This window comes from Nerophis lumbriciformis, linkage group LG38, assembly GCF_033978685.3.
Source record: "Nerophis lumbriciformis linkage group LG38, RoL_Nlum_v2.1, whole genome shotgun sequence".
NCBI classification, from domain to species: domain Eukaryota; kingdom Metazoa; phylum Chordata; class Actinopteri; order Syngnathiformes; family Syngnathidae; genus Nerophis; species Nerophis lumbriciformis.
Genome location: NC_084585.2, coordinates 23,969,561 through 23,996,611, shown reverse-complemented (window position 1 = coordinate 23,996,611; position 27,051 = coordinate 23,969,561). Strand labels below are relative to the sequence as shown.

General features: G+C 37.6%; 1 protein-coding gene across 2 annotated transcripts in view; it reads right to left on the bottom strand.

Annotated features, from left to right (window-relative positions):
- LOC133578180 (potassium voltage-gated channel subfamily B member 1-like) overlaps positions 1-26,823 on the bottom strand; it is a 145,088-nt gene extending 118,265 nt beyond the window's left edge. The window contains exons 1-2 of one of the 2 annotated variants that reach the window (XM_061932386.2): positions 26,546-26,823; positions 19,654-20,299 (exon numbers count right to left, since the gene is read on the bottom strand). In XM_061932386.2, the coding sequence (XP_061788370.2) occupies positions 19,654-20,205 (552 nt within the window). In that variant the 5' untranslated portion in view covers positions 20,206-20,299; positions 26,546-26,823. The remainder of the gene's footprint in view (positions 1-19,653; positions 20,300-26,545) is intronic. The other variant, XM_061932387.2, reaches the window with a different exon arrangement.
- Between the last annotated feature and the right edge of the window lie 228 nt (positions 26,824-27,051).

Below are 27,051 nucleotides of genomic sequence, written 5' to 3'. Positions count from 1 at the left end.
CTATCCTTCAGTAAGCTACAAACATCAGACATTTTGTGTTTGCTTCTTCAACAATACACATGCAAACTGACTTGTTTGTTACATGCAATGTTCAGTCGTATGATAAGTGAGGTATATAAAAACATGATCTAAATTTGGGCAAAAAATTACTCTTATGAAAAGTACAAACCCAAAAATCAGTGAACTTGGCACGTTGTGTAAATGGTAAATAAAAACAGAATCCAATGATTTGCAAATCCTTTTCAACTAATATTCAATTGAATAGACTGCAAAGACAAGATATTTAACGTTCGAACTGGTAAACTTTGTTATTTTTTGCAAGTATTATCTCATTTGGAATTTGATGCCTGCAACATGTTTAAAAAAAGCTGGCGCAAGTGGCAAAAAAGACTGAGAAAGTTGAGGAATGCTCATCAAACACCTATTTGGAACATCCCACAGGTGAACAGGCTATTTGGGAACAGGTGGGTGCCATGATTGGGTATAAAAGCAGCTTCCATGAAATGCTCAGTCACCACTTTGTGAACAAATGCGTGAACAAATTGTCAAACAGTTCAAGAACAACATTTCTCAACGAGCTATTGCAAGGAATTTAGGGATTTCACCATCTGCTGTCCGTAATATAATCAAAAGGTTCAGAGAATCTGGAGAAATCACTGCACGTAACATTGAATGCCCGTGACCTTGGATCCCTCAAATATACAACATAAAGTAGCAAGAAACACGTCAATAATGAATAAAGCAAAACATGTTTTGGACCAAAAATCACTTCATATTCTCTACTGCTCACCAGTGTTACCATATCTGAGTTATTGTGTAGAAATATGGAAAAACAACTTCAAATGTGCGCTTCATTCACTAACGGTGTCACAAAAAAGATCAGTTAGAATAAAACATAATGTTGGATATAGAGAACATACAAACCCTTTATTTATTGAATCAAAAATACTGAAATTCCACGACATAGTGAATTTGCAGACAGCTAAAAGTATACACAAAGCAAACTATAACCTGCTCCCCAAGAATATACAACAATTCTTCTCAAAAAAAGAGGAGAAATATACTCTTAGAGAAAAATTTAATTTAAAACATTTGTATGCACGTACAACACTTAAGACCTTCAGTATATCAGTATGTGGAATTAAATTATGGAATGGATTAAGCAAACCAATCAAACAATGTACTAATATGATCCACTTCAAGAAACTCTTCAAACTTAAAGTGTTTACAAAGTGCAAAGAAGAAGAACAATGATAAACATTCTGAATTAATTTCATCCATCCATCCGTTCATTTTTTCAAAATAATCTTACTCATCTCACCATATGAAATGTAACTTACTTCACCGAGTATTATTTATTTATTTTTATTGTGATTACTTATGGAATATATTGTGAATAAATTGAGAACAGAAAGTGAACAAAAGTTTTAGCAACTGTTATGTAAAAGAAAAGGGGTAGGATTAAATAAGCTTTGCTTCTTCCTACTCCTTTTCGAACATGTTGAAAAGAGAAATTGGAAATTGTGATGTATCATGTTGTATGCTTGCATGTTCGAAACAAACTCAAACTCAACTCAACTCAGGCGGTACTGCATCAAAAAGCGACATCAGTGTGTAAAAGATATCACCACATGGGCTCAGGAACACTTCAGAAAACCACTGTCAGTAACTACAGTTTGTCGCTACATCTGTAAGTGCAAGTTAAAACTCTACTATGCAAAGTGAAAGCCATTTATCAACAACACCCAGAAACGCCGCCGGCTTCGCTGGATGGACTGCTGCAAAGTGGAAAAGTGTTCTGTGGTCTGACGAGTCCCCATTTCAAATTGTTTTTGGAAACTGTGGACATCGTGTCCTCCAGAACAAAGAGGAAAAGAACCATCCAGACTGTTATAGGCGCAAAGTTCAAAAGCCAGCATCTGTGATGGTATGGGGTTTGTGGCAAAGTACCCTTGTAGTCATTATAAACAGTCGTCCTGGCATTAAACATGCTTGTGACGGAAAACAACAGTGCTTTACATCAAGTGATGTGTTTTTCTATCCGGTGAAAAAACAATTTGATCAGGCTCATGGCTGCTCATCTCTTTAGAACTACATCAGAACAAAATAGACTCCCTCATACTTTGCGCCTCTCAGAACTAAAGTAACGACACTTAGCATGTATCCGCGGCGGACTATGTTTTATTGATGCACTGATTACCTGCAGGATTTCCTGAAGCCCATATTGTTAGTTGAATTATTTAGAGGGCAGCGGGGCCCGCAGTGGATCAGCGCACTCAAGTGAGCCTCAAACTATTCAATAACGCCTCAACACTTCAAAGCAGGGAGCCGGGCCATCAAACGCTGCACGTGCGCACGTCCTCTGCTGCTGCGCTGGCGTGAGAATGCCTCGACCGAGTGAGCGCTCCTGTCAGTTACATGATCTGTAAGGTTGCACACATTCTCATCCTGCAGCTAAGTCAAGTCTTATTAATGTGCTATTAAAGTGTCATCGGTGCTGAGAGATAAATCAGGCAGAAAGTTGTTGCAATACAACACTTCAGTGAAAGAATACCGCATTTAAGGACCGCCATCGTTTGGATGTTCAATGAGGGCCACACCGCAGTAAGGCCTGCCTTTACAGCGCCACTTTTTCAAAAATGTATTTAAATTATCCTTGCGGGAAATAACCTGTGATTAATCATGATTAATCGAAAATCCAATGTGACGCATTTGATTTTTTTTAAACTATCATTTGACAGCACTAATATTATGTATAATCAACTACATATATATATATATTTGTGTGTGTGTGTGTGTGTGTGTGTGTGTGTGTGTGTGTGTGTGTGTGTGTGTGTGTTCTTGTATTTCGACCCTTCTTGAGACATCAACAAGGAAAAGTACCTTCCATATGAGGACCAGTGAACAAGTTAGGACTGAAATCATGGTCCCAATACGGAAAACCATTGCATCTATCCATCCATCCATCCATTTTCTACCGCTTATTCCCTTCGGGATCGCGGGGGTCGCTGGAGCCTATCTCAGCTACAATCGGGCGGAAGGCGGGGTACACCCTGGACAAGTCGCCACCTCATCACAGGGCCAACACAGATAGACAGACAACATTCACACTCACATTCACACACTAGGGCCAATTTTAGTGTTGCCAATCAACCTATCCCCAGGTGCATGTTTTTGGAAGTGGGAGGAAGCCGGAGTACCCGGAGGGAACCCACGCAGTCACGGGGAGAACATGCAAACTCCACACAGAAAGATTCCGAGCCCGGGATTGAACCCAGGACTACTCAGGACCTTCGTATTGTGAGGAAGACGCACCAACCCCTCTTCCACCGTGCTTCCCCTGCATCCATACTTGCCAACCTTGAGACCTCCGATTTCGGGAGGTGGGGGGAAGGGGGTAGGGGTGGGCGTGGTCGGGGTGGGACGGGGGCGTGGTTGGGGGCGTGGCTAAAAGGGGAGGCGTATATTTACAGCTAGAATTCACCAAGTCAAGTATTTCATATATATATAGATAATATATATATATGTATACATATATAGATAATATATATATATATATAAGAAATACTTGACGTTCAGTGAATTCTAGCTATATATATATATATATATATATATATATATATAAAATAAATACTTGAATTTCAGTGTTCATTTATTTACACATATACACACACATAATACTCATCTACTCATTGTTGAGTTAAGGGTTGAATTGTCCATCCTTGTTCTATTCTCTGTCACTATTTTTCGAACCATGCTGAACACCCTCTCTGATGATGCATTGCTGTGTGGCACGCACAAAAGTGCTTTCATCATATGCACTAGATGGCAGTATTGTCCTGTTTAAGAGTGTCACAACATTGCTGTTTACGGCAGACGAACTGCTTTACGGTAGACGAAAAACGTGACTGCTGTTGTTGTGTGTTGTTGCCGCGCTGGGAGGACGTTAATGAAACTGCCTAACAATAAACCCACATAAGAAACCAAGAACTCACCCTCCATCATTCTACAGTTATAACGTGATTGGGCAGGTATGCTGTTTAAATTGTGGGTTAATACTCAAATAAAATATTTGTTATTATGGACCTGACTCCGCCTGAATTTCGGGAGATTTTCGGGAGAAAATTTGTCCCGGGAGGTTTTCGGGAGAGGCGCTGAATTTCGGGAGTCTCACGGAAAATCCGGGAGGGTTGGCAAGTATGCCTGCATCTAATAAAGTAAATACATGTGTCATTGGGCAGCACGGTGGTGGAGGGGTTAGTGCGTCTGCCTCACAATACGAAGGTCCTGAGTAGTCTTGGGTTCAATCCCGGGCTCGGGATCTTTCTGTGTGGAGTTTGCATGTTCTCCCTGTGACTGCGTGGGTTCCCTCCGGGTACTCCGGCTTCCTCCCACCGCCAAAGACATGCACCTGGGGATAAGTTGATTGGCAACACTAAATTGGCCCTAGTGTGGGAATGTTGTCTGTCTATCTGTGTTGGCCCTGTGATGAGGTGGCAATTTGTCCAGAGTGTACCCCGCTTTCGCCCGATTGTAGCTGAGATAGGCTCCAGCGCCCCCGCGACCCCAAAGGGAATAAGCTGTAAAAAATGGATGGATGGATGGACATGTGTCATTTGCACCCCTGGTGGTGAAATCTATCAAAATCAGGGTGATCCCAAAAAGGAGGGATTTTTCAAATTGACCGTGTGTCAGTTTTAAAAGTGTTCCCCCTCTGGTCAACATATGAAATAACAAGTGTGTGTACTAATTTGAAATGCTCCCCCTCTGGCCAACATATGTAACAACAAGTGTGTGTATTAAATTGAAATGCGTGGCCCCTTTGGCCAAAATTAATTCTAAAAATGTTTTTATAAATATGTACCTGTATATAGAGACATACTGTAATAACTTGAAGTAAATAATGAAGATTAAAATACAATTACAAACAAAAAATTCAAAGACAAAAAAAATCATCAAAAGCTTACCTTTTTTATATTTGCATAGAATGTATATATTATTAATGTTGTAAATACAAATCTTTATATATCTAGAAAGGGTGGTCCTAAAGAGGTAGGCATTTTTTGGAGGTCTCAAAAAGGTAAAATAATACAAGAATGGATGTGTGTGTTCTTGTATTTCTACCCTTCTTGAGACATCAACAAGGAAAAGTACCTTCCATATGAGGACCGGTGAACAAGTTAAGACACAAATCATGGTCCCAATACAGAAAACCATTGCATCTAATAGAGAATGTCTCTTTTGCACCCCTGGTGGTGAAATCTATCAAAATTAGGGTGGTCCCAAAAAGGAGGGATTTTTCAAATTGACTGTGTGTTGCTTTTAAAAGTGTTCCCCCTCTGGTCAACATATGAAATGACAAGTGTGTGTAAAAATTTGAAGTGATCCCCCTCTGGCCAACATATGTAACAACAAGTGTGTGTAAGAAATTGAAATGCGCTCCCTTTGGCCAAAATTAATTCTAAAAAAAAAAAAATATATATATATATATATATATATATATATATATATATATATAAAGACATACTGTAATAACTTGAAGTAAATAATGAAGATTAAAAACCAATTACAAACAAAAAATCCAAAGGAAAAAAAAATCACTAAAAGCTTACCTTATAACTTACTTTGCATAGTATGTGTATATTATTAATGTTGTAAATACAAATCTTTATACATCTAGAAAGGGTGGTCCTAAAGAGGTAGGCGGAGGTCTCAAGAAGATAACAAATACAAGAAATGTGTGTGTGTGTGTGACGTGTGTGACGTGTGTGCGTGGAACGTGTGTGTGTGTGTGTGTGTGTGTGTGTGTGTGTGTGTGTGTGTGTGTGTGTGTGTGTGTGTGTGTGTGTGTAATCAACCCATTTTTATTACACAATTACAGATACATTTAATTAGATTTTTTAATGTAGAAATTGATGGATACCTTGCTTTGAAATCATAAATAAAGGTGACAATCAGATATTTAACCATTTATTTTTAACTCTACAAAAATATTTTGGAAATACCATATATATATCACAGGTGTCAAACTCAAGGCCCAGGGGCCAGATCTGGTCCGCCACATCAACTTGTGTGGCCCCCGAAAGCATGGAAATAATATGTGTAAATAAAGTACCTTATCTTTTCTTAATAAATGTATTACAAAAATAAATGTACTGCATACAATTACATATATTTACACTTTAATCATCTGTAATAATGAAACAAAACATTATATCATCATACATTTCAAAACAATGTCATTGTTCAAATAAATATAAATACTTAAATATCTGGTTGACTTATGATTTTAAGCAAGTAATCCAACAAACAAATATTTTACAGTAAAATCCACTTTCAATATAGAGTAATAATACACTGTAAAACACAACAACCCTAGATTTTACAGTATAAACACTTGCATGATTTTTTTATGTAAAAAAAACCAGTAGTTTTTACATTTAATTTAATTCTATGTAATTTTTTATTTTATACAGCAGTATAAAAAAACCCTGTAAATATTACGGTAAAATTGTGGCGACTGAGCTGACAGTTTTATACAGTACAATCTAAAGATTTGGTTTTGTGTAGCGTACGTAAAAAAAGACAGACAATTATGCACATGTTTTATGTATACACATTTATAATCATACTGTATATTATTCACTGTAAAAAAAACGGCCCTCTGAGGGCAGCCATAACTGCGATGCGGCCCTCTATGAAAACGAGTTTTACACGCCTGATACACTATATTGCCAAAAGCATTGAGCCACCCCTCCAAATGATGAGAATCAGGTGTCCTAATCAAGCACTTAGGCATGGAGACTGTTTCTACAAACATTTGTGAAAGAATGGGCCGCTCTCAGTGATTTCCAGCGTGGAACTGTCATAGGATGCCACCTGTGCAACAAATCCAGTCGTGAAATTTCCTCGCTCCTAAATATTTAATAATAAAGTTAACTTTATTATAAGAAAAGTGAAGAGTTTGGGAACAACAGCAACTCAGGCACCAAGTGGTAGGACACGTAAACTGACAGAAAGGGGTCAGCGTATGCTGAAGCGCATAGTGCAAAGACTTTCTGCAAAGACTTTCTGCACAGTCAGTTGCTACAGAGCTCCAAACTTCAGGTGACCTTCCAATTAGCCCACGTACAGCACGCAGAGAGCTTCATGGAATGGGTTTCCATGGCCGAGCAGCTGCATCTTAGCCATACATCACCAAGTCCAATGCAAAGCCTGGGATGCAGTGGTGTAAAGCACGTCGCCACTGGACTCTAGAGCAGTGGAGATGCCTTCGCTGGACTGATAAATCACGCTTTTCCATCTGGCAATCTGATGGAGCAATCTGGGTTTGGAGGTTGCCAGGAGAACGCTACATTTCGGACTGCATTGTGCCGAGTGTGAAATTTGGTGGAGGAGGAATTATGGTGTGGGGTTGTTTTTCAGGAGTTGGGCTTGGCCCCTTAGTTCCAGTGAAAGGAACTTTGAATGCTCCAGGATACCAAAACATTTTGGATCATTCAAGTTCATATGTGAGTAAAGGCAGGCGGCCAAATACTTTTGGCAATATAGTGTATATATATAATATGATATTTGGCATGATCAGACAACAATAAAGTTTAAAATATATGTATTTTTCTGTCACAATTAAGAGAGCAAATGCATTTAGTAAAACAAAACAAAAAATAGGTAACACACATTTTTACCAGGTTTTTGCGGGCAGCATTAAATGATGTGGCAGCCCAGATCTGGTCCGCGGCCTTTGAGTTTGACACCTATGGTCTAAACTGGAACTACAGGCCAGAAAGTCTTCTTGGTTCATTGGTTCCGTCACAAGCTGTCTGAGTTGTGGATTGATTGACTGCCGACAATGACTATTCCGTAATGCTCCTTGCTTTTCGTCCTTTTTAGAAGGCATCGTGAGCAGCAGCAGAGCAAACAGCCAAGATTTCTATTTGCTCAGGTCCTGGTCTGGGACTCGAGCTGCTTTTGAAACATCCTGTCACAGCAGACTTGCTGCAAGTTAGGACAAGAATAAGTACCACATATCCAAAGATTTTGATATGACTTTACGTGCTGATAAGGTGTCAAGTTCAGACCTGCAAATGTTTCCAAGGAAATATTGTGTACTTCTGTGCTGGGCCCTTTAATTATCGTGCATTTGAACCTCAATTTATGAACCCCTCATTGTACGAACTTTTTGCTTTATAAACCCGAGACTGAGCAAAATATGCTTTGTCTTGTGTGATTTTACCCTTTTTTTTCTTCTTTTTTTTTTTTACAGCATTTTCAAGTTTTGCGTGCCTTAATGAGTCCCAAGAAAGCAATGGACAAGCAACGTGCAGTTTGAAACATTCAAGCAGTATCCACAGCGTTGTCGACACTGCCTCTCCCTCTCTTCTGCTACAGGCAAACAAGATTAACCGACAAGGTCAAGTATATTTGACTTTTTATTTACTAATCATTGTAGTGACCTGGCTGTTAAGGAGTTTTGTGATTTCAAACTGTGAGTGCACCACAGAGTAATGACAGTGTGTGTGCGTGTAGGCAGGGGGGCTGCATACGAGGCCACTTCATCTAATTGTTGTTGTTGTTCGTTAATTCGACTTTTGCAGTTTTCCAAAATCTATTTATCATGGTTCCTCTCTGATTTGCGATCGTTTTTTAATTGAAAATAAAAACAAAAATGTTTTCATTTTAATTATATTATTTTAAATGTTTTTATTATGTCTCACAATATCATTGCTTTGTCTCTATTTTTTTTCTTCTTTTTTATCCTTTAAATCAATAGTACGTTTTGTTTGTTTGTTTGTTTTCGGGCTAAAACGTATTTAACAAGAGAATATTTAAATTTAAAGGGCCTGTTTTCAATTTGTTAAAAGTTTTTTAAACCAAAAAAGTATTACAAGAAAATTAAGGGCTAGCTTATTTTACCATTAGTTGTTTAACAGGATGGGCTTCACGGTGGCAGAGGGGTTAGTGCATCTGCCTCACAATACGAAGGTCCTGAGTAGTCTTGGGTTCAATCCCGGGCTCGGGATCTTTCTGTGTGGAGTTTGCATGTTCTCCCCGTGACTGCGTGGGTTCCCTCCGGGTACTCCGGCTTCCTTCCACCTCCAAAGACATGCACCTGGGGATAAGTTGATTGGCAACACTAAATTGGCCCTAGTGTGTGAATGTTGTCTGTCTATCTGTGTTGGCCCTGCGATGAGGTGGCGACTTGTCCAGGGTGTACCCCGCCTTCCGCCCGATTGTAGCTGAGATAGGCTCCAGCGCCCCCCGCGACCCCAAAGGGAATAAGCGGTAGAAAATGGATGGATGGATGTTTAACAGGATATTTTCCGGGCCATAGGGTGTTGTTTACTTGAGTCATATTGCAGTCTACATGTATATGTTATGTGTTACTGCCATCATATTGCAGTCTACACGTATCTCTTATGTGTTACTGCCATCTACTGGTCACACTTATCATTTCACCATGTACCAAATAAAATAGCTTTGAGGTCGGTAAGCACAACCAAAATTATTCCGTACATTAGGCACACCGGGTTATAAGACGCACTGTCGAGTTTTGAGAAAATGAAAGGATTTTAACTGCGCCTTATAGTGCGAAAAATATGGTACATATTTTTAAATTACTAAATTTTTAAAAAATTATAATGAAATTATATGAAAATGCTCGTCAGTTTGAGGAATTTGTCTGACGTTCATGCTTGTCAATGAAGTCTGTTGTTTTATTGTCACCGTGGTTATGTACTTTGTGCAAAAAAATAAAAAACATTTGTTTCTCTGTAATTTATGTTTATTGTGTTACAATGGAGTTTACTGTATTAGGTTTAAAAAATTAGTTAAAATCAAGTAATTGACTCAACGTCAATAATAATTTGACCAGTCAACTAATCAAAAAAATAATCGCTGACTAGTCCACTATCAAAATAATTGTTAATTGCAGTTAAGGCTGCAATTATCACGAGTTGGATGAAGAGCAGAAGGTATCTACTCTTCTAAGAAAAAGAAACTACTAAACAAAAGAAACAGAAAAACAGAAGAAAAAAAAAGAAGAAAAAAAAGAAAGTGAATGCTAAAGAAAAGCACATGTCATGGAACTTTTTTGACCAATTATTAGCATTAATATGTGACAAGAAAAACAGCAATGAACCGACGCTGTCTGACAGACTCCTTCTAAATAGGAGCCTGATTGGCAACCAGGCTCAGGTGAGCGAGCCAGGTAGCAGGTGTGCATAGAAGTAAGTGAAAATAACAAAATGAGGGCACAGGACAGGAACTAAAATAGCACACACCAGGAACAAGTAAACATGAGGGTAAAACAGTCACCATGCAAGGCGTCACAGCAATGGATTAAATGAAGAAGAAAAAACTTTGATTTATAGCCTGTTGCTTTGATTAATCGTTTAATGAGTGTAAGTAATAAAAAATGGTGAAATGGATTGCACAGAACTTTAAATACGCAGACATAGTTTCTGCATGGCGGCTGCAATAAAGCGCAAATGCATGGCGGTGTGTGGGTGCTGTGATGTGTGTGGTGGCAAACAGCAGGGTGGATTTTTTTTTCTCAAATTTTTATTAGATACATATGTCAAAAGTGCAATTTCATTTGCATTTATTAGAAAAAAGAATGAAGGCAGAAAATGGTTTCTTATTTCAAGTATTTCCCCTAAAATACGCATTAGGCTTTTAGGTGTGTTTTATCCGATATTCTCGATTAATGGAACAAATTGATCAATAGATTACTCGATTACTAAAATAAGGTGTAACTCAATTACGGAACGCGTGCGTGCAGACACAGACACACACACACACACACACACACACACACACACACACACACACACACACACACACACACACACACACACACACACACACACACACACACACACACACACACACACACACTAAACAGTCCAAGAGAAGCAACTAACAATTTTGAGTCATGTTGTTATGATAGAAAATACAATTAATGATAATAGCCACATTTAGCTCAATGGTTATCATGACGTTATATGATAATGGCTTTACTAAGGTTGATACTTTTACTAGTGACGAGTCATCTAATTAATCACTTTTACGTACGTTACAACGCCGTTAGCGAGGATTTTGATGTAGCGTGGCACGCTACTTATGATGTGGTTGTATGTCAACATGACAGAGTCAGAGGCACAGCAAGTTCAATGCAGGAAGTACATTTTTACTAATAAAAGTAACAATTAGCCCCACACTAAAATGAACTTGATATCAAATAGACACACACACACACACACACACACACACACACACACACACACACACACACACACACACACACACACACACACACACACACACACACACACACACACACACACTAAACAGTCCAAGAGAAGCAACTAACAATTTTGAGTCATGTTGTTATGATAGAAAATACAATTAATGATAATAGCCACATTTAGCGCAATGGTAATCATGACGTTATATGATAATGGCTTTACTAACGTTGTTACTTTTACTAGTGACGAGTCATCTAATTAATCACTTTTACGTACGTTACAACGCCGTTAGCGAGGATTTTGATGTAGCGTGGCACGCTACTTATGATGTGGTTGTATGTCAACATGACAGAGTCAGAGGCACAGCAAGTTCAATGCAGGAAGTACATTTTTACTAATAAAAGTAACAATTAGCCCCACACTAAAATGAACTTGATATCAAATAGGATGAGGTAACATCACACAGCAAACACACAACATGTAAGTACGCACACACGTACACACTACTACTACGTGGGAATAATGAGCAACAAACCAATGATTGAAGTGACAAACTTGCAATTCTAAAATAGCCCATTTGTGGACAAGGACAAAAGACAGTCGCCATAGAAGCACATTCAATCTCCTTGTTGAGGAGTACTAATACAATCCAATGTAAAGATTCAACAGAACTGCCGTCACTGCCGACAAACTGAGTCTGAAATAACAAACACAGCTGAGCTAATTCTGCTCTGTCTGGGCGCTGACGTCAAATGCCATTTTGCAACAGGAGCCGCCTTTTAAAGGCACACACGCGCACGCACCCACGCACACACACACACGCTCTGGTCTCATGAAACATCTCAACTGCATTTGTTTGATATTTGGACCTATTTTGAACCGTGATCGCAGGGCACCTGCTGATTGGGCTGGGCATTGCCCTGGTGTATCGTCAAATTTGGAAGACGATGTCAGTCACTCAAGGATCCCATAGGCCTGATGGCAGCGATCCTTTTTCTGTCTCCCTGCAACGTTTGTCTGATCTTGAATGGGATTGTGCTAAAAAAGGCAATTTCCCCTCGGGAATTAATAAAGTACTTCTGATTCTGATTCCGATATTTGAAGGTTGTTTTTTTTTCGAGTTATGAAATTATTACCCTAGTAATTAACTACATTTATTAAAGACTAATTTTGTTAGTAATTCAATTACTTTTTGGCAAAGTAATGAGTTACTGTAATTAATTAATTTCTTAAAATAATTTTCCAAACACTGGTTACGTATGGGTGTAGTTTCCATCTTTATGTGCTAAAAGCTTGCAATACTTTGCAAAGGTAGTGTCCCTTAGGCATCCTCTTAGATGTTGGCAAACAGCCCCTGTGAGAGAGCACTGTGGTTTTCACTATTATTTTTCATCTAACAATGACAGCTAATAATTACACATTACTAAAATTAGATGAGGGGAGGGAGGGTCAGCAAGTGTCATTCATGAAGCTCGCCTTCCACCAACGTGATCTGCGCAGGAAACAATAATTAAGATCTATTCAAATTCAGGACATGTCAGGAGATGAGCCGGTTAAATTATGCAAGAAGTTCTTTCCAGGAGTCGTTTGAAGTTTCTTTTTAGTCATGTTTTGACCGCGGTGTCTTGTTTCGGGGCACGCTTAGAAGCTCCCTTCCTGTCTTGCTGACACATTTCAAAATGCGGAGCAGCCAATGATTCACGCTTCAACTATCAGCCCGCACTACACTGTAAAAAAATTATATATATATATACATATCAAAGGCTGACAAGAAGCATGAACAATGCAGGCATCCTAAAGCTCCGGTCTACAGTCTACACTGCTTTTCTGTCTCATGAAGCCACATCTGACTTGAAACATGCTTCATTAAGCACGGCGTGTGTATTGATCCCAAGTGACGCACCTCCACTATATTAAGAGCAGCAAGATTGAATGGAGAGTTGCTGCTCTATAAATATGTAACAATAAATTAAACAATAGGTGTCGTCAAGAAAACCTTCGTTAATAATCTCCAGGGACCAAACAACACTTAGAGGGGAAAAATCCAATAATGAGAGACAATAAAGGTTGTCTCACGGAAGAGATGTTAATCATTGACTTGGAAAAACACACATGGCTGACATTGATTACCTACAGCACACAATGAGTTCCCAAATTTTAAACTTACTAAACCCAAAACCAGTGAAGTTGGCACGTTGTGTAATTCGTAAATAAAAACAGAATACAATGATTTGCAAATACCTTTCAACTTATATTTAATTGAATAGACTGCAAAGACAATATATTTAATGTTCGAACTGAGAAACTTAATTTTTTTTTTGCAAATAATCATTAACTTAGAATTTAATGGCAGCAACACATTGCAAAAAAGTTGTCACAGGGGCATTTTTACCACTGTGTTACATGGCCTTTCCTTTTAACAACACTCAGTAAACGTTTGGGAACTGAGGAGACACATTTTTGAAGCTTTTCAGGTGGAATTTGTTCCCATTCTTGCTTAATGTGTTCTCCGTTGTGGTATTTTAGGCTTCATAATGCGCCACACATTTTCAATGGGAGACAGGTCTGGACTACAGGCAGGCCAGTCTAGTACCCGCACTCTTTTATTACGAAGCCACACTGTTGTAGCACATGGCTTGGCATTGTCTTGCTAAAATAAGCAGGGGCGTCCATTATAACGTTGCTTGGATGGCAACATATGTTGCTCCAAAACCGTACCTTTCAGCATTAATGGTGCCTTCACAGATGTGTAAGTTACCCATGCCTTGGGCACTAATACACTCCCAAACCATCAAAGATGCTGGCTTTTCAACTTTGCGCCTATAACAATCCGGATGGTTCTCTTCCTCTTTGGTCCGGAGGACACAACGTCCACAGTTTCCAAAAACAATTTGAAATGTGGACTCGTCAGACCACAGAACACTTTTACACTTTGCATCAGTCCATCTTAGATAAGCTCGGGCCCAGCGAAGCCGGGAGTGTTTCTGGGTGTTGTTGATAAATTATTTTTGCTTTGCATAGTAGAGTTTTAACTTGCACTTACAGATGTTGCGACAAACTGTAGTTACTGACAGTGGTTTTCTGAAGTGTTCTTGAGCCCATGTGGTGATATCCTTTACATACTGATGTCGCTTTTTCATGCAGTACTGCCTGAGGGATCAAAGGTCCGTAATATCATCGCTTACGTGCAGTGATTTCTCCAGATTCTCTGAACCTTTTGATGATATTACGGGCCGTAGATTGTGAAATCCCTAAGTTCCTTGCAAAGGCTCGTTGAGAAAAGTTGTTCTTAAACTGTTCGACAATTTGTTCACGCATTTGTTTACAAAGTGGTGACCCTCGCCTCATCGTTGTTTGTGAATGACTGAGCATTTCATGGAAGATGCTTTCATACCAAATCATGGCACCCCCCTGTTCCCAATTAGCCTGTTCACCTGTGGGATGTTCCAAATAAGTGTTTGATGAGCATTCCTCAACTTTCTCAGTCTTTTGTGCCACTTATGCCAGCTTTTTTTAAACATGTTGCAGGCCTCAAATTCCAAATGAGCTAATATTTGCAAAAAATAACAACGTTTTCCAGTTCGAACATTAAGTATCTTGTCTTTGCAGTCTATTCAATTGAATATAAGTTGAAAAGGATTTGCAAATCATTGTATTCTGTTTTTATTTACCATTTACACAACGTGCCAACTTCACTGGTTTTGGGGTTTGTAGATGAAAATATTTCACTTCCAAGTGATACTTTTTTTTCATTACTTCTTCCTGCTGAGGCTAAAAGTTACAGATAAAAATCACACTTCAACACAAAGATTTACAACCTCTGGATGCAAACTGAAAGGAAACTCTTGGATTGTTGTTTTTCATCTTAAAATTAATTAAATTCAGCGTTGCCAGATGTACACAAATGATTGTATTCGTACGATCATTTGATGAACAATCAAAAATCCCCCTCGGCAATTATATTGCTTCGGGGAGCCAAATTTAGAGAAAAAATGTGTCTGGGGGCCGGTATATCTATTTTTAGGAACACTAATACAAAACTTCACAATAATGTCTGATTGAATGCTAAAAACGTTATGACAGACCGCCTTAAAAAACTGAATGGAATTTTAAGGTTTTTTTTACTGAATGAGACACCCAGAATGTACATGAAAATAAAGAAGGTGGGATTTACAATATTAACTATGAAGGATAAAACACTGAATATTGACAACATATGAACGTCACACCCCCTCTCGATCGACATATTTTACAATCAAGCGAAACGCAACACAAATGCAACAAACACAGCAAAATATGAACGTGAAGGGTAAAAAATAAACCCATCTACAATGTGATACATCTGATACATCACATAGCTTTAGAACTTTCTTATAAAAATCTCCTTCCACGTCTGTCCCTGATACCCGCATTTCAGGCTGGCCGCTCTGGAAACACTCTGTGGAAACGCTCCCCACCCACACTGCTTGGTGCCTCGTCTGAGCTGCTGTGATTTAGATTACCTTAGTAACTAATTAGATTACCATAGTAACTAATTAGATTACCATAGTAACTATATATCATGCAAAAGTGCAGATTCCAACCATTGAAACACTTTATATAGTTCAAGATTTACGGTCATTTGAAAACATCACTGCACATCATAATGGCAGCTACAGTTTCCATCTTAAAGATCTAAAAAAATTAATTGGGGAATATCCGGTGGGCCAGATTGAAAAGCTTAACATGTGGCCCCCAGGCCTTAATTTGTTTCCCTAATCCCAAAATGAAGGACAATTGTACTCCTTCGAAACATGGCTATTAGCAAATGTTGTGCATTCCCTTACATGCCTTTTCACAGCCAGGTGAGGACGCTCTTCTGCCAGCTTTGTTAGTGTCATTAGAATATTTACAAATAAAAGTGTATTGTGATGTATTAAGGGTGGTGGAAAAAATCAATTCATATTTGAATTGTGATTTTTATTCATTATAATTACATTTTTTCAAGAATTTATTCTTAAAAAAAATGTTTTGACCATCCCCACCCTTATGTTTTTCAGCAGCCAAAAGGGTTGTTTTTGTAACCTGTAACTTGTTTTGAAAAGGTTTTATAGAGCAAATAATATGTTGCAGTTTGAATTGATTGTGAATCGGATCGTCTTCCCAAGAATTGAGAATCGAACTGAATCTTGAGTTGTTGTAAAATTCATATCTCTACTATTTATAATAATATTTCTCAAAATACGATAATTTTAAGTTTCTGATATGATAATTTGTCTTTGAAAACACTGATTACACTCCTAATCATTACACCCAACAGCCACTTCATTAGGTACATGTGCAAAATAATGACCTTCTGACCTTCCTTGATTGACTATGTGAAAAATCAATCCATCCATTTTCTGTCCCTCTCAGGGTCACAGAGGTACTGGAACCTACCCCAGCTGCATTCGGGCAGGAGGCAGGGTACAGCCTAGACAAGTTGCCACCTCATCGCATGTGAAAAATAACCAATAAAAAAATACTGTAGTGCTTACACTGTAAAAAAAACAAAGTTGATAGATTTTTGGGTAAAAAAAACCTGGCAGCTCAGTCACCACAATTTTACAGTAAATTAAAAAGTGGTAGTGTTTTTTTCATGTACAGCAATGCACAGTAAAACAACGACTGTACATTTTACGGTAAAAAAAAAAAAAGTTCTTGCTGTGAGCGTGAGCGCGAACCACTGCTCCACCGTGATGCCTATTAGCATTATATAGTCTTAAATTAATATTACCTTTATAAATAACAGTAGAAAAAGTGGAAAAAAACACTGTAAATTGTATGGTAAAATGTGTTGTATTTGTAGCATTTACAATGTAAAGCACTTTGTAGATTTTCCAATAAAAAGGAAACCCAGTCGCCAGAATTTTTCTGTAAAAATAAAAGTGATACAGTTTTTTTTTATTTCCAGTAATGCATTGTAGAAACAACAGTCGTAGATTTTGGGGTAAAAAAAAAAGAAAAAACTGTTAAACAATAGTGGTATTTACATTAATTTGGTGTAAAAACACTGCAGATTTTACATAAAAATTTGCAGTATTTACACTGTGAAAAAAATCTGTAAATTTTACGGTACAAAACGGTCAAATAAGTGGCAAGAATTTTACTGTCGAAATAAAAGTGGTACTGTTTTACCATTTGCAGTACAGTAATGCACTGTAAAAACAACAATCATAGATTTTACATTAAAAAAAAAACCTTGCAAAAAACTGGCAGCTCAGTTGCTAAAATGTTATCGGAAAAATAACAGCGGCAGCATTAATAAATTTACAATACTTTTGTGTACACGCAGTAAATTTTATGATAAAATTCTGTCAACTGTGCTTTTTTTTACCATAATATCTAAAGATTATTTTTGTTTTACAGAATTAATGAGATGGGAGTCTCTCTTCTAGAAACTCCAAACCATCGTGTTAAAAAGATGTGTCGTTCAATAAGTGAAACTAGTTACGACTCAACAGCGCCTTTTCTGGTTGTAGTCCAGTAGTAAACTCCATTTTGCCTCAATTGCTTCAAGACACGATTCATCAGCGATCCTTTTCACCACACAATAAATTCATAAGCAAACCAGTTGTTCAAATTCCTAAGAAGAAGTGTATGGAACAATTCTGACTTTACAAAAGTAAAGGTACCATTTGCCGGACATTGTAAATTGGACTGTTCAGGTTGTCTTTGAAAACGCTTCATCAGTTTATACTCACAGACTAGATAGGGCAGCCTTAGTTTGAGAGGATAGTGCAGAGTTCAAAGCACCGGGTTTTTCGGACTATAAGACGCACTTAAAATCCTTTTATTTTCTCAAAACTCGACAGTGCGCCTAATGTACGGAAAAATGTTGGTTGTGCTTACCGACCTCGAAGCTATTTTATTTGGTACATGGTGAAATGGTAAGTGTGACCAGTAGATGGCAGTCAAATGTTATATGTTCCATTGAAAATATAGAACATTACACACAGCCCTCAAAAAGTACGACTTTGGTAAGCTATGAAGCCGCACCGCTTGATGGATTGTACTGTGCTTCAACATACAAGTGTTATTATGGTGTGTGTATAAGGTAAGACATATTATCTGGCGTTTTGTTTCGCAATATTATGCAAAAGCAACTTTTCTTACCTTCTGGTACCTGCTGATCTGTATTTGGGATTTGCATAAGTCCTGAAAATTTGCGCGCGTCCGCCTTTGTAGTCTGTGCCAACAACGTAGTGGATAAGCTTCTTCTTTTTCTCTATCTTCTTGTTATGGGACATTCATCCTCCGCTGTTGCCATTTCTAATATAAAGTAGTGTAAAGTTCTTACTTATATCTGTCAGTAAACTCGCCATGAAAGCGCTAAAACATACCGGTGTAGTGAGTTTACATTATTCACCCACGGAACTTTAGCTAATAGAGAGTTCCGATCGGACGGTTTTTCACGGGACACATTTCCACCGTTGTTATTGCACGAGTGAGCCACGGATGAGGAGATGCTGCTCTGTTATTGATTTAAGTAAAATCTGAATGTCATGAAAACAGTTAGCTCCATCTTTTGACACTTAAATGATAAATGGGTTGTACTTGTATAGCGCTTTTCTACCTTCAAGGTACTCAAAGCGCTTTGACACTACTTCCACATTCACCCATTCACACACACATTCACACACTGATGGAGGGAGCTGCCATGCAAGGCGCTAACCAGCACCCATCAGGAGCAAGGGTGAAGTGTCTTGATCAGGACACAACGGACGTGACGAGTTTTGGTACTAGGTGGGGATTGAACCAGGGACCCTCGGGTCGCGCACGGCCACTCTCCCACTTCTTCCACTCCCGTCCTTGCACGCTACACCGCTACAACAAAGATGACGGGGAGAAGACGCTGTCGAAGGTGAGCCACGTAAATAAGACCGCCCACAAAACAGCGCATCCTGAAGCGACTGTCAGCAAGCAGCTTGAAGATGATCTGTAAAACATAATCTATGCAACATTTTGACCAAATAACCACCATTACATGTTATGTAGACCACAAGGAAGTGTTTTCCATTTAGAAAAAAAAAAAAAAAAATGACTCTTTTAATAAGTCCTATAATCCGGTGCGCCTTTTGTATGAAAATAAATCTGAAAAGACCCGCTCATCGGCAGTGCTCCTTATAATCCGGTGTGCCCTATGGTCCGTAAAATACGGTATTTATTCTTTAAAATAGAGACATGCCTGATCATTCCTTGACAAGAAAGGTTTTGCTCTTTTGTGGTGCAGCATGAGAGCTGTCCTATCTCGTCTTTGAGCATGAACTGATGAAGGAAGAAAGGCAAAGTGTCTTCTATAAGACAAGTTGATCTATGTGAGTTCCTAATGTTCCACACATTGATGGTGCATGAGGAGGTGTGTAAGATGGAATGATTGAGACTGTACCTTGGCAGCAAACGAGGAGCTGGGTTTCTCCAAGAGATCCCAAAGCTTCTTCCTCTTCTCCGAGCAGCACGTGGTGGTAAACTCCTCGCCTTCCCTCTCCCTCATGTTCTCCGCCTCCCTCTTGAGCTCCTCGTTCATCTGCTCCTTCTTCTGGTGGTAGCGGGCCTGGCAGCAGGACTCCAGGTAAATCTCGTCGATGCCCCAGAAGTCCAGCTCCTGGCTGAAGGACAGGGCGCACATCTCCTCCATCATGTGCAGCTTCCCCGTGCGATAGAAGTTGAGGATAGACGTGAAGGCGCCGGGGTGTCTGTCGAAGAAGTACTCGTTGCAGTCCAGGCTGTAGTCGTCACATATCTCCATGATGGAGTCGTGGGTGTTGCAGTCCCGCAGCTTGCCCAGCCTGGTGCGGGGCAGCCGGTCCAGCGTCCTCCACAGGACCTCGTGGAGGAGACCCCCCACGTTGAGCCTCACTCGGCGGGTGTGCTTGCTCCGGATGATGTCCATCGCGTCTGGCGGCAACGTGCTGTCCGACCTGGACACCGTTTGGATCATCTTTCACTTGTACCAAAGAATGGATGGTGCGGTGCGGTCGGGGTTAAGAAGACATGGTCTTTTGGGGGACCTCATCGGGGTCTGCACTCTTCTCCTTCCGGAAAAAGAACAACATTTAAGCCACAACTTAATGCCATCCATCCATTTGCTACTGCTTGTCCCTCTTGGGGTGGCTGGAGCCTATCCCAGCTGCATTCGGGTAGAAGGCGGGGTACACCCTGGACAAGTCGCCACCTCATCACAGGGCCAATACTGATAGACAATGTTAAGTACCGGGAGGGAACCCATGCAATCACGGGGAGAATATGCAAACTTTACACAAAAATATCGAACCCAGACCTTCGTACCAGCACTAGCACTAACCCCTATACCACCGTGCTGGCCCCACAACTTAATGAATGCAAATGAATGAATCCATTCATTCATAACATTGCATTATAAGATTGTAACAGTAGAAGAGAAAGTCAAACACAAATACAGATAGACGGTGTAGATATTGAAAGGGTAAAAGAAAACACATTTATGGGTGTAATAATAGATGATAAAATGAACTGGAAATATCATGTAAAAATATACATCATAAAGTAGCAAGAAACACGTCAATAATGAATAAAGCAAAACATGTTCTAGACCAAAAATCACTTCATATTCTCTACTGCTCACTAGTGTTACCATATATGCGTTATTGTGTAGAAATATGGAAACACAACTACAAATGTGCGCTTCATTCACTAGCGGTGTTACAAAAAAGATCAGTTAGAATAATACATAATGTTGGATATAGAGAACATACAAACCCTTTATTTATTAAATCACAAATATTGAAATTCAACGACTTGGTGAATTTGCAAACTGCTAAAATGATGTACAGAGCAAACTATAACCTGCTAACCAAGAATGTACAACACTTCTTCTCAACAAAAGAGGAGAAATATAACCATAGAGGAATATCTCATTTAAAACATTTGTATGCACGTACAACACTTAAAACCTTTAGTATATCTGTATGTGGAATGAAATGATGGAACGGATTAAGCAAAGAAATCAAACAAAGCACAAATATGATTCAGATTAAGAGACTGTTCAAACTACAAGTGTTCACAAAGTACAAATAACAAGAATTATGATGAACATCTTCAACCCTTTTTTTTTTTTTAGATAAATATTATTTATGTATTTAATATTTGTTTACTTACTGTGGTATATTATTTATTGATTATTTATTCACTGTTCTGTTACAGAGAACAAGGAAATGGGATGCAATTGCTATGGTATTAAAAGGGGTAGGATTAAATAAGCTCAGCTTCTTCCTTCTCCTTTTTGGACGTGCTGTAAAGAAACAACTGGAAATATGTGATGCATTACATTGAATCAGATGCATCTTCCAAATAAATGAAACTGAACTGAATCATCAATATCAGACACTGGTATTCATAAAATAATAATACATGGGTTATTCCGGATCAATGATATCAGTCACTGCAGGATTCATTAAATAATAATAAATGACTGAATTCAGGATAAATAATATCAGACATAAGTATTCATTGGATATCGATGACTGTAAACTGGATGAATCATTCCATACTCTATGGTATTCATTAAATACCATATAAATGATAAGTGATACTCATTAAATAATGATAAATAAAGGAATTCAGGAGAAATTCTATCAGACACTAATATATATTAATTGGCGATGAATAGATGAAGATAGGATACATGATATCAGACACTAGTATTCGTTGTAACTGATCGTATCCGACACTGTGGTATTTTTTAAGTAAGGATAAATGAATGAAGTTACTGTATGATCAATCAATAAATCAATCAAAGTTTACTTATACAGCCCTTAATCACAAATGTCTCAAAAGGCTGCACAAGCCACAACGACATCAGATCCCACATCAGGGCAAGAAACAAACTCAACCCAATGGGAATATCGTGAAACCCGCAGATGTGGGGACCCCCTTGGGTGACCAATGCAATTGATGCCGAGTGGATATGGATATGATACATGATATCAGACACTGGCGTTCATTAAAAAAAATATATATATATATTTAATTTATGACACTGTTATTCATTAAATAAATTAATTTAGGTTAAATAATATCAGACACTGTGGTATTAAATAAATAATTATAAATTACTTAATTCCGGATAAATGATATCAGACACTGTGGGGTTAATTAAATGTTAAATGAATGGTTTCAGGACAAATAATATCAGACACTTACACTGTAGTATTCATTAAATAATGACAAAATAAGGAATTTAGGATAAATTATATACGGTATTACTCTTTTTTCATGAAATAGTTATACATGAGTCAATTTAAGATAAATAATCAAACACTGGTATTCATTATATAATTAAAAAATGAGGTCAAATAAGAATATTTAATGTCCTTGCACAAGCATAATGTTGGGCACGGATTCTCTACTCGGCGCAGAACAGGTAACTAATAACAACATTTAGAAAAAAATAAAAATAAAAATAAATAAATAGATAAATAAACTGAAATCCTATACACTCATTTTAATGAACAACTAAGGATGAATGATATCAGACACTGGTATTCAGTAAATAATGGTCAATGAACAATTAAGGATAAATAATATTATATTTTAGTATTCATTAAATAATGGTAAATGAATAAAGTTAGGATAAATAATATACAACACTCGTACTTATAGTAAATAAGGTAATGATACATTGTATCAGACACTGTGGGGTTAATAAATTGTAAAATGAATTAATTCAGGATAAATAATAGCAGGTACTGTAATAATCATTAAATATTGACAAATAAAAAAATGTAGGATAAATTATATAATACTTCATACATAATACTTTTATGAAATAGTAATAAATGAATCGATTCAGGGTAAATAAGCAATCGTTAAATAATGATACATGAATAATAAAAAATGAATGATATGAGACACCGGTATTCATTATATAATGCTAAATAAACAATTAATGATACATTTCATCGGACACTGGTATACAGTAAACAATGTTAAATTAACATCTAGGATAACTGATATCAGACACAATGGTTGTCAACTTTCTTCTATACATTTTGTAAACAACTTTAATCATTCATATTACTAAACAGTATCATGTTTGTACAGTACAGAGCTTTTGTGCTGTGGTGTAGCTGTTATGGAATATTGGCAACTGACCTTTCCTTCCACTCTCATTGTGCGCTGAAGGTACAGTGGAGGTGTCCTACTGTACAGCAGCAATGTCAGCTGGTTTATCCACTCATCAGACAACAGAATAGATATTCTAATCTGCTTTAAGAGGCACAGCCGCTTTTCTTGCTGACAAGGGTAGAGGCGGGAATAGACTTACTGTACTCACTACTGTTACCTTTTAGCAACGTAAACCCCATGAAAAAGTTTAAGGATTGTGCACAATTTTTAAACATTTTTGTTTAATCATACAGCTATTTCATTTTTGTTACTTAATTACGGTATCAGCACGGTGTCACAGGGGTTAGTGTGTGTGCCTCACAATAAGAAGGTCCTGGGTTCGATCCCCGAGCTCGGGGTCTTTCTGTGTGTAGTTTGCATGTTCTCCCCGTGACTGCGTGTGTTCCCTCCGGGTACTCCGGCTTCCTCCCACAGCCAAAAACATGCACCTGGGGATAGGTTGATTGGCAACACTAAATTGGCCCTAGTGTGTGAATGTGAGTGTGAATGTTGTCGGTCTATCTGTGTTAGCCCTGTGATGAGGTGGCGACTTGTCCAGGGTGTACACCGCCTTCCGCCCAAATCCAGCACCCCCCGCGGCCCCGAAAGGGACAAGCGGTAGGAAATGGATGGATGGATATATATACATACCTACCTACCTACCTACCTACCTACCTACCTACCTACCTATATATATATATATATACATACATACATATATATATATATATATATATATACATATATATATATATATATATATATATATACATATATGTACATATATACATACATATATATATGTAAATATATATATATATATATATACATATATATATATACATATATATATATATATACATATATGTACATATATACATACATATATATATGTAAATATATATATATATATATATATATATATATATATATATATATATACAGACAGACGTCCCTCGCCACACTGCTTTTTCAGTTTGCAACTTGACTTCAGATTTTTTTTCTAAGCATACTCCACATATTTTTGGGCAAAAATTAAGTATTTTCAAACCAAATAAAATGCCAAATGAACAAACAATTTTAATATACAGTAGAATTGGCCGCTAAAGGAGACCAAACCAATCAAAACGCCTCAATGAGGATTACTATACTAGATTAAAATGTTGCAAATGTGACTATGTGGGCTCTCTATTGGTAAAACATATATTTAGAAGGTCGAAAACAGGTATTTTTTTTTATTTTTTTTATGCTATATCAATGAAAATTTATAATTAATAATTCATACTTCACAAAAGTTAATTGATCACTATGGAATTATACACATATTCCTAGCCCCATCCTGTCAGTCATAAAAATATTATAGGAAATGTACCCAAATGTTCTCATTGTCTGCATTGGCACGCAACATTAGTGCTGGGCTGGTTAAAAAAAATAGTAAGTTTGTTATTCTGCACCCAAGGAAAAACATATAATTGAACTATTTTTTTTACAGTGTTTTTTTGTTTTACTGTATTTCATTTTTATTCATACTGGGCCACACTGGGGTGTCTCTGTTTATTTGAGGGCCACACGGCTGTTACGGTAACAGTAAATCTACATATGAATATAAATATACAAGGATTCATTTAATGATATTGTTACACAATTGCCTATGCATTTGATCATTATATGTTTACATACACTGTTAAAAAAAACCTGTAGATTTTCCGGTTAAAAAAAAACTGGCAGCCTAACCGCATGAATTTTATTGTAAAACTATGGTGGATTTTACAGTATTAGTGTAAATAGAAAAACGGTTAACCTGTTTTTTCACAGTAAAACTTTGGGGTTTGAGCCTCCAGTTTTTTACCATAAAATATATTGTCATTTTTACAGTGTACACTTTGATGGATAACTTTCTTTGAAATAATAAGTCAAGCAGATATTTAAGTATTTATTTGTAATGTACTAACTTGTTAATTGGCAGCGATAAATGAATTTTCGCAAATTAGAAATAATTAATTATGAATCAAATATTTTTATAGCTGGAGGATATAAAAAAACAAACATGCAATGTCTAATAATGCCTGGATTAATGTATCGTCATGAGTTTTACTAGAAACATGTGCTTTTGTAAGGTTTGCAAACACAACATTTTTGTTTTTTTACTCAATATGACAGTAATGTTCCTAGAATTCTGAGAAAATGTGTTTGAAGCAATAAAAAATTGTTTCAAGCATAACCCCAAAACCAAACATGCAATATGTCTAATAATGCCTATATCAATATATCTTTGTGAGTTTTACTAGAAACGTGTGCTTTTGTAAGGTTTGCAAACACAAAATGTGTTTTTTTTTTACTCAATATGACAGTAATGTTCTTAGAAACCTGAGAAAATGTGTTTGATGCAATAAAAAATGATTTCAAGAACATTATTTTTTTGCCTTTTAAATCGTTTTTAAACTCTGTGAGAGCCCTCTAGATTTGAAATAAAACCCTTTAGTCACTTTTCCACTCTTCTAATCCTTTATAGTAATGCAGCTTGGAACTGAGCCAATCAGTGGCCACAATACGCTCTGATTGGTTCGGTCTAATCTAATGGCCAATAATCCTGTCATATTGATAGTTTTAAGTTTATTTAGCCATTTTAATGCTTGATCATGTTTATTTTAGGAGCAAAAAATGGTAGAATATGCGTTAACAATACCAACAAATATCCCACTAAATCTTTTTTCGCCATTCTCTTAAAATGAATTGCAAGGATAATAAAAATATATATACAGAACATTGTTTATATTTGCACTGGCGTATAGAAGTGCATCAGTGAGGGATGTTTTTTTTAATGAATTGTATTCCAATAGTATCAATTGGACTTAAATATATGTAACACAAAAAGTGATTTGAATGTTATTAATAATCAAATGTCTACAAATGATTGTATGATTGCAAGTTATTTGTCCAGTATGATGTTTTAATGACAGCGTGTGAGCTATCCAGTGCTGAACTCGCTGTTCACTGACTTTGGTGCTGAAACCATTACTTTCACAAACACAACAATAAACGGTAAACAATGACTTTTCGATATAATCCAAAAAAAGTTTCGCAAATATTTGAAAAAAAAAAACCAGATTAGAATGTATAAAAATATGTGAACATACCAAGCTATCGTGCAGCATCTCCCTTCTGGTGTCACCTGTGTCAAAAAGCTGCCAAACCGTCTGGATTTGAGGCTGTGATGAAGGCATCATGAGCAGCGTGGACCTGGAGAGCAATGGAGCTCTTTTTTTCTGATTCTTTTTTTCCCCCGACAGACACGTCACGTCAAGTGTGCATCCCTCCTCCTCCTCTCCTGGCGAATCAACAAGTAGACCCAGTCGGTAAAGACTTGGGTTCGGTTCCTCCTCCTCAGGACCGCAGAGTGTTCTCCATCCTGTAGGAGAGTGGACCGACTGAGAGGATGATGCTGCCTGCTGCCTGCTGCACTTCTCTCAGGCTCCCCGGGCAGGATTTAACCCTCACTGTGCCAGCATGAACACACTGCCTGGCTTCCACCAGAAGGTGCTGTTTTGCTCATATTTATATTTTATGATCAATGAAATTAGTGTACATAATAGAAAGTTGTGTTATGATTGAAATCTGCCTAGCAACAGAGACTGGTTACATT